Consider the following 11,089-nt stretch of genomic DNA (forward strand, 5'->3'; position numbering starts at 1 on the left):
ATGGTACTGTGATAAACAGAATAAGGCCCCTCCCCCACCCCAGACATCCACATTTTAATTACTGAAATCTGTGCCTATGTTACCTTACATGGCAAAAGGGACTTTGAAGACAGGATTAAGAATTTTGAGATGGTAAGATAATCTTGGATTATCCAGGTGGGCCTAATGTAATCACAAGGGTTCTTATAAAAAGAAGACAGAGTTCAGGAGGAGTTCAGAGTCAGACTGGATGTGATGATGGAAGCAGAAGTCAAAGTGACACAACAGAGGAACAGGCCATGCACCAAAGAATGTAGGTGGCCTCTAGAAGCTATTATAGAAAAGGCCAGGTAATAGGTTGTCTCCTGGAGTCTCTGGAAGGAATGCAATTCAGCTGACACCTTGGTTTTAGTCCACTGAGACTGATTTTGGCCTTCTGGCCTCCAGAATTGTAAGATAACAAATTTGTGGTGCTTCAAAGCTCTAAGTTTGGGGTAATTTGTTACAGCAATAGGAAATTACTACAAGTATACTTTTTTTTTTGTTTGTTTTTAGATGGAGTCTTGCTCTGTCGCCCAGGCTGGAGTGCAGTGGTGTGATCTTGGCTCGCTGCAAACTCCACCTCCTGGGTTCATGCCATTCTCCTCCCTCAGCCTCCCAAGTAGCTTTGTGCAATTGTTGTTATACATTTTATTTTTTATGTATAGTATAAACCACATACTACATTGTCAGTGTGTATTTATTTGTTTATTTATTTTTAGACTGAGTTTCACTCTTGTTGCCCAGGCTGGAATGCAATGGTGCCATCTCGGCTCACTGCAACCTCTGCCTCCTGGGTTCAAGCGATTCTCCTGCCTCAGCCTCCCAAGTAGCTGGGATTACAGGCACCCACCACCATGCCCAGCTAATTTTTGTAGTTTTAGTAGAGATGGGGTTTCTCCATGTTGGTCAGGCTGTTCTCAAACTCCCAACCTCAGGTGATCTGCCCACCTTGGCCTCCCGAAGTGCTGGGATTACAGGCGTGAGTCACCGCGCCCGGCTGTCATTGTATTTTTTAAAATAGTCAATCATCTTTTAATGAGTTTAAAATAATAAGAAAAACATCTTGTATAATTATTCATTTACTAAACCATTTCTGATGCTGTTCATTCCCTTGTGTAGATCCAAATTTAGATCTGGTATTACTTTCCTTCTGCCTGAAGGACTTCTTTTTAACATTTCTTAGAGTATGGGTTTGTTGATGAATTATTTCAGCTTTTGTATATCTGAAACTATCTTTAGTTTGCCTTAGTTCTTGAAAGATATTTTAGCTGGATATAGAATTCTAGTTTGAGAAGTTTTTTTTTTTTTTCTTTCAGTATTGTAGGGATGTTGAACTACTCTTTTCTTGCTTGCATTGCAAAGATAAGGATGTTCCTGTATATGTAACATGTCTCCTTTCTCTGATTACTTTTAATATTTTCTCTTTATCACTATTTTTGAGCAGTTTTGATTATGATATGCTTTGCTATAGTTTTCTTAATGTTTCTTATACCTAGTTTTATTGATTTTATTCTTAGATCTATGGGTTTATAGTTTTCATCAAACTTCAGAATTTCCAGCCCTTATTTCTTTTTTAATTCTTTCTTCCTTCCTTCCTTCCCTTTCTCCTCTCTCTCTCTTTCTCTCTCTCTCTCTCTCTCTCTCTCTCTCATGGAGACAGGATCTTACTATGTTGCCCAGCCTGCTCTCAAACTCCCGGGCTTAGGCCATCCTCCCATCTTGGCCTCCCAAAGTGTTGGGATTAAAGGCATGAGCCGCTGCACCCGGCTTCCAGCCATTATTTCTACAAATATTTTTTCTTCACTGTCTTCAATTACACATATGTTAGGTTGTTTGAAGTTGCCCCATAGCTCATTTATGCCATTATTCTTTTTTTCTTTTCTATTTTTTCCTGTGGGTTTCATTTTGGAATAGTTTCTATTGCTGTGTTTTTAAGTTTACCTGTCTTTTCTTCTGCAATGTCTAATCTGACATGAACTCCATCTGAAAATTTTTTTGTCTTGCACATTATAGTTTTCATTTCTAGAAGTTAAATTTGAGTCTTAAAAATACATATATCTTCCAAATTTTTACTAAACTTGAACACATAGCGTACAAATAATAACTGCTCTAATGTTCTTGCTACTAATTCTAATATCAGTTTCAGTTCTGGGTTGGTTTCAATTGATTGATTTTTCTCCTTATTATAAGTCATATTTTCCAGCTTCTTTACATGCCTTGTAATTCTGGGTTGGGTGCCTCACATTGTGAATTTTACCTTGCTGAATGCTGTAGATATATTTTATTCCTAGAAATGTTCTTGAACATTGTTTTGGGACATATTTAAGTTATTTGGAAACAGTTTGATGTTTTCTTGTCTTGCTTTTAAGATTTGTTAGGCGGAGCCCGAGCAGTACTTAGTCTAGGGCTGCGAAGTATTGCCTATTAGTGAGGCAAGATCTTTCTACTGTACTCTATCCAGTACCCTGTGAGTCATATGGTTTTCCATATTGGCTGGTGGAAACAGACTATTTCCGCCCCCTTGTGCACACCAAGCGCTGTTACCTCTAATCTTTTTGGGTAGTTCTTTCCCCAGTCCTGCCTAGTTTCCTCACAAGCATACACGGATCAATGCTAACCTGAATACTTGAAGGGGACACTCTGTGGATCTCCACGTTCTTTGTGCAGCTCTCTTTTGTCCACCCTTCTGTTGCTTGGGTTCTAGTCACTGTGGTCTCCTCAGACTCTTGGCATTTTCTCTTCAACTCAAACGTGGGGACCATGTAGGGCTCCACTTGTATTCCTCCTCCTTGTGTTCCAGTCTGGAGACTCTCTTAAGGTTGTAAGCTTGGGCAATCACAGGGCTTATCTTGCTTGTTTTCAGGGTCTCAGGAATCACTGTCCTTCAATGCCTGATGTTCACTGTCTTCAAAACTGTTGTTGATTTCTTTCTTCCTCTCTTTTGGTTTTAGCTGGGAGCTAAATCTGGTCTTTCTACTCCATCTTAGTCAGAAACAGATGTATGATTTTTATTTTAGTTTAATTTTACTTTATAATTGTGTAAAATATTTGCATAGTTCTAATGGTATATTATGAGAAAGTCTAGCGTATCTTCACTTTTACCCTGTTTCTTCTTCCTGTAGGCAATTTCCTCTTCTTCCTCCTCTTTTTCTTCTTGCTACTATTATTTTATTTTTGCTCTCTAGGTAATCTTTTTTTTTTTTTTTTTTTTTTTTTTTTTTTTTTTTAGCTTTTGGCTTATACTCCCATAAAAAAACATACAAACACACCACACATATATATTTGTCTGAATATGTGTGTATCCCCATTTGTTAAATACATGATAGTATGTTATATACATAACAGCCATCCTTTATCATCCACTGGGAATTGGTTCTAGGACCCCAGAAGATACCAAAATCTGTGGGTGCTCCAGTCACTTATATAAAATGGCATAGGCATATTTGCATATAACCTACACACATTCTCCCATATTCCTTAAATCATTTTTAGATTACTTATAATACCTAATACAATACAAATGCTATGTAAATAGTTGTTATACTGTATTTTTAAAAAAATGTATTTTAAATTGTTGTATTGTCATTTTCTGTTTGGAAACTTTGATCCTGTTACCTGGTTCTGAGCAGGGGTAGTCACTACCTCTTTCCTACAACTCTTGTTCCTCTTTAGTTCCTCGGCTTCTTGGTTAGCTCCCCTTCAAACCCAAGCAGATATATGGGATGCAGGATTGGGATGTAGCTGTTTGCTGTTGGAACAGAGGGTGGACAAATAGGTATAACCTACAGGAAGATAGATTTTGATTCAAAATAAGGTCGTGGTGAATCTCTTTATCACAGTAAGAGTTGGCTGACAGTGGGAAACTCTGTCCCGTGACATAATAAATTCTTCATTGAAGGGAAGTTTCAGGGGCAGCTGCGGGTCCACTTCTCTGAGATCCTGCAGGGAGAGAGTCTTTCCCTGGAGGGGCTTGAACTACAGTTCAGCTCTGGATGGGGAAAGATGAAACTACTTCAGTTTTTTTCTTCCCCATTTCAGTTACTGTTCCTATCCCATATCATCCTCCCTTTTTCCCTCCCTCCCTCCTTCCCTCCCTTCGTTCCTTCCTTCCTTCCTTCCTTCTTTCCTTCCTCTCCCCCTCCCTCTCTTTCCCTCTCCCTCTGTCTTTTCTTCTATTTTCCTTCCTTCTTTCCTTCCCCCCTCCCTCCCTCTCTCCCTCTCTCTCTTTCTCTTTTTCTCTTTCTTTCTCTTTCTTTCTTTCTTTCTTTCTTCTTGACAGAATCTTGCTCTGTCACATAGGCTGCAGTGCAGTGGCATGACCTCGGCTCCTATAACCTCCACCTCCCGGGTTCAAGCAGTTCTCCTGCCTCAGCCTCCCAAGTAGCTGAGATTACAGGCATGCACCACCACACTGGCTAATTTTTGTATTTTTGGTAGAGGTGAGGTTTCACCATGTTGGCCAGGCTGGTCTTGAACTCCTGGGCATAAGTGATCTGCCAGCCTTGGCTTCCTAAAGTGCTGGGATTACAGACATCAGTCACTGTACCTGGCCACTCTTCCCTCTCTTTTCTCTCTCATTTCGTCTTCTAAATTTTGCATAGCTCATGCTTAGTCTGTGAGAGATCACCTGCTGAACTTGTGCAGTGTGTATAACCAGCTATATTCATCTGCTGACCATAAAGGCATCAAGCCTTTCATTGCCAGATGTTTCCATGGAGCCAGTTCTCTCAGCAAGTGTGTGAGTTTCTGATTGTGTGTGTGTCTGTGTGCATCACGTTTGTGCTTACACATGGGCATGAGTGTTGTAGCTGGAGTTGCAGCTCAAAATAACAGAAAAGTAGTTTGCTCAGTGGGATATGTGAAGTGATGGATAGCAGTGGCCTTGGTTACCAGGGAAGACTGGTTTCCCCTCTTGTCTTCGGCCACTTGTTTCCCCTCCTTCATATCCTCTCCCCAGCCCTGGGCTCACTCTCCAAGGTTAACTTTCCTCACAGGAGCTGTGACTCCATCCTCCTTCCCCACCTCTATCTACCACACATGCACACACACGCACACATATGCACACACACACACACGCTTTGAGTTATGTGCCTCCTGTTCTAATGAGATAAACAACATAAGTCTCATGGGTCCCTGCTCTTCCCTCTGTAAGTGGAACTCCAGCACTGAACATGTTGTTCCTATAAAGGAACCCTGGTGTCTGTCAGCCTGGTGAGGAGGGCAAGGAAGGGGCCAAGGAGCCCCAAGAGAGCTCTTGGGACCATTTGCTTGTTGTGATGAGGTGGATTCAAAGCAGACATCAAACAGAAGGCTGTTTCCACCCTCATGGCTAAAGAATCAAGTGGCAGCTTGGTGGATGGGGCGGGGGCCCGTCCTGTTGCATGGGTGTGAAGTCCAAGACTAGGTTAGCTAACTCGTGACAATTCAAAACTGACATTTGCCTTCTTTGTGGATATAGAGAGCTTTCTCTTGAATATAAGTGAATCCCCATGACAGCCCCTAGGAGGTAGGTATTAATGTTATTAATGCCCTTGTCGTACAGCTGAGGCAATAGGCTCAGAAAGGTGTTAGGATGTTTCCCAGGACTCACGTGCTCTTCCTTTGCACTGCAGAGCGTCTCCAATCCAGCAGAGAAAGAATGAAACAAAAACAGACCCTTCCTCTGGAGAGTCAAACTAGCTGCTAAAATGAATTCTCCCAGAAGAATGGGCCTAAAGCTCCAAGTAGAGTGGCCTGGGGCTTCTCTGCTACCGCTGACCGCCAAGCACAGTGACTGCTGTCTCAGGGAGGGTGTAGGACCTGGTCAGGTGTGGACACTTTTGCACTCTTGCCATGGAGACCTTTGGGAGCTGCTGGTGGGGCCAGCTCGCTCTTACTTACCTGTGTTTGATTAGGCTGGAAGCACCATGAAGCAGCCTTTGAGCTACGAAGGCAACCTAAGGCCCAGAGACGGCCGTGGGAGGAGAGGGGGTGCAGGGAGCTCTGACCTCAGGCCTGAGCCTTCACTTCTGGAGTCCCTCTTGGATGGTTTGGATCTGGGTGGATGAGTCCCCTGGAGCCAGGAACAGCAGGGCCAATGGTCATTCGATTCTGACATTTCTGAGTCCAGGTCAGTTCTGAATTCTAAGAACCAAGGGGTGGGGAGGTCAGAATCTCCAACTTGCTCACAATCTTGCAACCTGTGGAGCAGCTGTGTGATTAAACATAGAGACCTGAATATTTTCGTTCCTTTAATGCTGGGATAATTGACTCTGTCTTAGACCCATCCCGATAAATGGGTAGAGTTGACGGGTAAAAATGAAAATGAATGAATGAGTATATAGCAATGAAAGTTACATAGATTTTCTCTGCAAGGGTGAAGAATGAAGCTAGTTTCCCTCCTTAACTTTTAAGGGCCCTGAAATGGAAGACAGCAGATGGGAATCAGGTGCTGATGTTTCCCGAGCCCATGGTCCGAGGTGTGTGCAGTGACACTTTTGTGGTAGGCCGCCTGCACCCAACAGCTGTCCTGTGCCACATTTACCTGCAGGAGACAGAGCTGTGACTTTAAAGGGAAGCTGCAACATATTCGTTCATTAATTCAATGAGTATTTAGTTTGGTTCCGCTCTGTGTCAGGCACAGTTCTGATTCTGGGATTTCTGACAAGAACAAGACAGAAAAGTCCTTGTCCTCATTAGGCTTTTCTTCCTATTAGGGGGTTGGTTGGCTTGCTGGTTTATTATGGGGGTTATCAGACACTCTCTTCAAGACTGCAAATCACCTAGCCAGTCTGAAAATTACCTAGCCAGTCTCAAATACCTGCCTTTTCACCCCTCAGCCTCTTCCCCACCCCATTTCCCTGGGAATAGTCTGTGGCCTAGCATGGAGAAGCCCCTGTTCCTTCAAGGCCTGTAGCTGCCACCGGAGCCACAGAGTTGTTGTCTGGTGAGCAGGAAGGCTCCTCATGGTGCTTGGCATGCAGCATGGTGTCAAAGGCCACACACACGCTGTGGCATGTAAGCCCAGCCCCTGGCCTCTTGCCTATTTTTTTTTTGGTAAGGCCCAGGCACATAGGCTGGGATATAGAGGTATGCGGGCTCTGCAGGTCATGTGGCCCGGTCACCAGAGTGGGCTTATGTTCTCGTGGGGGCTACACAAGTCTCTGTTTGCCTGCAGTGAGCTGGCAGCAGCTGGAGGTGGGAGATGCCTCTGAGTAGATCTAGTGTTTTTGGATCTGTCTCTTTGCGATGCTTCTCAATCCAGGCTGCCCATACAGTAGGCCAACTGACTACTGCTCTATTTTGAGGCGAACCTGCTTAAACTGGATCTGGATAGAGGGGCGGTGGATAGAGATCCACTGCTTTGGAGATACTGCAAAGGTCCCTCTTGTCTGAAGGTCCAGTTGGTGATCTCTCCAGGCAGGAGAGCAGAATTGGTTTGGTGAAGGCAATGGCTCTTGTTGGCATGTGCTTGCTGAGCAGCATGGTGGAGCTGACAGAGCCAGGGTCCTGGGGTCAGATGACCTAGATTCAGTCTTGCCACTGCTAGCAATCAGCTTTGTGATGTTGACAAGTCACTTCTCTCTGGGCTTCAGCTTCCTCTCCTTGTGAATGACAGGGTTAGTTAGGGTGGTTTCCAAGGCCCCTTCCAGCCTGGAGCCTTTAATCTTTACATTGTCTCTGTCCACAGGCCTTGCCCCGGGCCAGCTGTATACATACCCTGCCCGCTGCTGGCGCAAGAAGAGACGATTGCACCCACCTGAAGATCCAAAGCTGCGGCTGCTGGAGATAAAACCTGGTCAGTGCGCTCTGGAGCTTGGTTGGGTCCGTGATGGGAAAGGTGGGAGGACTGGGCTGGGCCCAGGACAAGGTTGGTCTACTCCTTTGTCCATAGAGCTACGTTTTCCGGGAGAGGGAACATGCCCACATTGTGCTCAAGGGTGCACCTCTGTTCCTGCTGAGTAGAAACATGACCACGCATCCACCTGAGATTTTCTGCCCTCTGGGTGTCTCGTGCCTTCCCTTTGCCACCCTAGGGGAGGAAGGAAAGCAAGCAGGAGCAGCATGGGACCAGTTCCAGGATGACTTTCCCAACAGAACTAAAGGATATGCAGCTCTTTCGGGTCATGTGATACCTTTCTTGTGGCCCAAGTAAAGAAATCTTGGCTCAGTTTGTATGTTTCTGAGGAGAAGAGAGTACACTGTGGACCCTCTACCCCTTACCCTGTATGAGCTTTGGAGCATCTTACACAAAAAGGGGTCAATTCACTAAAAATTGCACTTACCTTGGATGCGGATGGAAGAGTTTGAGTTTAAAATTTACCCGAGTGATGCAGATTGCTCTGTGGCTACACAGAAGGAATGGGTGGGGTTATGTTTATACTGATCTAATGTATATACATTATTGAGACGAAGTCTAGCTTTGTTGCCCAGGCTGGAGTGCAGTTGTGCGATCTTCGCTCACTGCAACCTCCGCCTCCCCAGTTCAAGTGATTCTTCTGCCTCAGCCTCCCAAGTAGCTGGGATTACAAGTGTGCACCACCACTCCCAGCTAATTTTTGTGTTTTTAGTAGAGACAGTGTTTCACCATGTTGGCCAGGCTGGTCTTGAACTCTTGGCCTCCAGCGATCCACCTACCTCAGCCTCCCAAATTGTTGGGATTATAGGCATGAGCCACCATGCCTGGCCTATGCTAATCTAATATTACACTTCTGATTATGTGGCTGTCTTCAGACCTGTGTCTGTGTTGCAGCAAGTCAAGTGATTACCCTAGGTCCTTAGCTTTAAAGGCATCTTTGTTTTTGAGGGTGCCATGCTGGGATGTGACTCAGGGTGGTAGGGACGGTGTTGTTCAGTGGTACAAATAGAGTTGACGTACTTCCTCCCACTGTCACCAAAGCATTGCAGACTGTCAAGGCTGGCTGCCTGGCAATGGTACCTCACTCCTTCCTTTCAACACTGGTCTCTTAAGCTGACTTTGCTCTGCAAAAGTTCTACCTACAGTTCCAGGGTTACGACTGCTTTGATTGTTTGCTTCAATTTACATTTCACTTGAGTAGAAGTTTTATTTGTTAGGGGTGAGTGGGCTCCAGATTCTTCAATGTGCTCTCTCCCAGGTCTTCAGGGTCCTTATACCAATTTATAGACCCTTGCAAATACTCCAGGGTAATGACCGAGGTTGTCTCAACCCCCGCCTTGTTGCAGGTTGTAGGAGATCATCAGGGTCTCCTAGACCAGCACGATGCAATAGAAATATAATGCAAACCACATGTGTCGTTTTACTTTGTCTACTAGTTACATTAAAAAAAGGAAAAAGAAACGGGGAAATGAATTTCAATCATATATTCCATTTAACCCAACATATCAAAAACATCATTTCAGCATGTCATCAATATAAAAATTATGAGATCGTTTATGATCTTTTTTGGTACTCTTTCTGAATTCCGTTGTGTATTTTACACATCCCCACATCTCTTTTTGGACTAGTCACAGTTCAAGCACTCAGTAGCCACATATGGCTAGTGGTGACCGTATCGATCAGTGTGGTTCTAGACCTACATTCAAAGTGCGGTCCTGTCCAGCAGCGGCAGCATCACCTGGGCTAGTCAGACGTGCAGAAGCATGGTCCTCGCTCCGGACCTGCTGCATCAGAACCTGCATTTTATCACGATCTCCTGGAGTGCATCCCCAGAATGCATGATGGAGTGTGAGAAATGCTGGTCTCGAAGACTTACAGGTAGCTAGACTACAAGTCACCCTGGCATGACCATAAGCACGAAAAAAGTCTTATGTAATTTTTAAATTAAAAACTTTTAAAATTTATTTGACTTTGAATAGGTAATACAGTTACATGTACAGTTTTTATTTTATTTTATGTTTTTATTTTTGTTTAGAGGATGGGGTCATACTCTGTTGCCCAGTCTGGTGTGCAGCGGTTGCAAAGAGCTCACTATAGCCTCCAGCTCCTGAGCTCAAGCGCTCCTTCCACTTTGGCCTCCTCAGTATGTGGGGACTACAAGTGCATGCCACCATGTCTGGCTAGTTTTGTCTTTTCTGTAGAGACAGGGTCTCACTCTGCTACCCAGGCTAGTCTTAAACTCCTGGCTTCAGATAATCCTCCTGCCTCGGTCTCCCAGAATGCTAAGATTACAGGCAGGAGCTACTGTGCCTGGCAGTTACATATTTTGACATTCAAAAGATAAAAGGATATACTGTATCATGAAAAATAAGACCCAGTCTCTCCGAAGGTAATCAATAGTAGCAGTTTTTTTTTTTTAGATTCCTTCAAGAGATAATTCATGCATGCGCCAGGAATTAAATCTATCTAGCTTTCCCTCCTCTTTTTACACAGCACAACCACTTTGGATTTTGCACTTTTCAATTAAAAATGTGTCTTAGATATTGTCCACAGCAAAATGTAAAGAGTTTCTTCATTTCTTTTTTGTAATTACATAATATTCCATTGTATGAATGTACCACAATTTGTTTAACCAGGCTGTTCTCAATTTTTGTTTCTAAATTTTCCAATTTAACCAGTGATGCAATGGATATTTTGTGTGTATATGAGGATGTCTCATACGTAAGTTGTCAGTTTGAAGGGTTTTATTATAAGTGCTTGACACGTTTTAAATTATTAGTCTTTATTCTTAACATTTCTGTAAAAAGTCTTGGTTAAGAACAATTTTTATCAGACTAATTAGGTCTCCTTTTATAGAAGCAAAGACATTTAGCACTATACAATACCTTAGATATCACTAACTCTGATTCTTTATTTTATTGGAGTCTAGACAGTTTAATAAACTTGTTCAAAGTCACACAGCAATTTGTGTGGGTCCAGCAGAAAATCTAGGTTGCCTGATTTCACTGTTCAATGCTTTTTCTGCTTCCTCATACTATTGATAGGTATACTAACTTAAAGAAACTTTAGCAAGGCTTCTTCTCTTAAAAACTTTATTTTATGATTATAAAACTAATATATAAATTATTAAAATAACCAAGAGATAGTTGAAATTCCTTTAGTCATAAACATTAGAAGTTCAAGTCAAATTATCTTAAGTAGAAAAAGGGAAGTTGGCTCATGTACCAGTAA

The 11,089-nt window shown here is 43.2% G+C and overlaps 1 protein-coding gene across 1 annotated transcript in view; it reads left to right on the forward strand.

The window, feature by feature from the left end:
• Nucleotides 1-11,089, forward strand: part of DPF3 (D4, zinc and double PHD fingers, family 3) — a 222,037-nt gene that overhangs the window by 79,730 nt on the left and 131,218 nt on the right. The window contains exon 3 of the mRNA XM_011949621.1: nucleotides 7,691-7,798. Within this exon, the coding sequence (XP_011805011.1) occupies nucleotides 7,691-7,798 (108 nt within the window). The remainder of the gene's footprint in view (nucleotides 1-7,690; nucleotides 7,799-11,089) is intronic.

The sequence above is a fragment of the Colobus angolensis genome, unplaced genomic scaffold (genome assembly GCF_000951035.1).
Source record: "Colobus angolensis palliatus isolate OR3802 unplaced genomic scaffold, Cang.pa_1.0 Scaffold3, whole genome shotgun sequence".
Lineage (NCBI taxonomy): Eukaryota > Metazoa > Chordata > Mammalia > Primates > Cercopithecidae > Colobus > Colobus angolensis.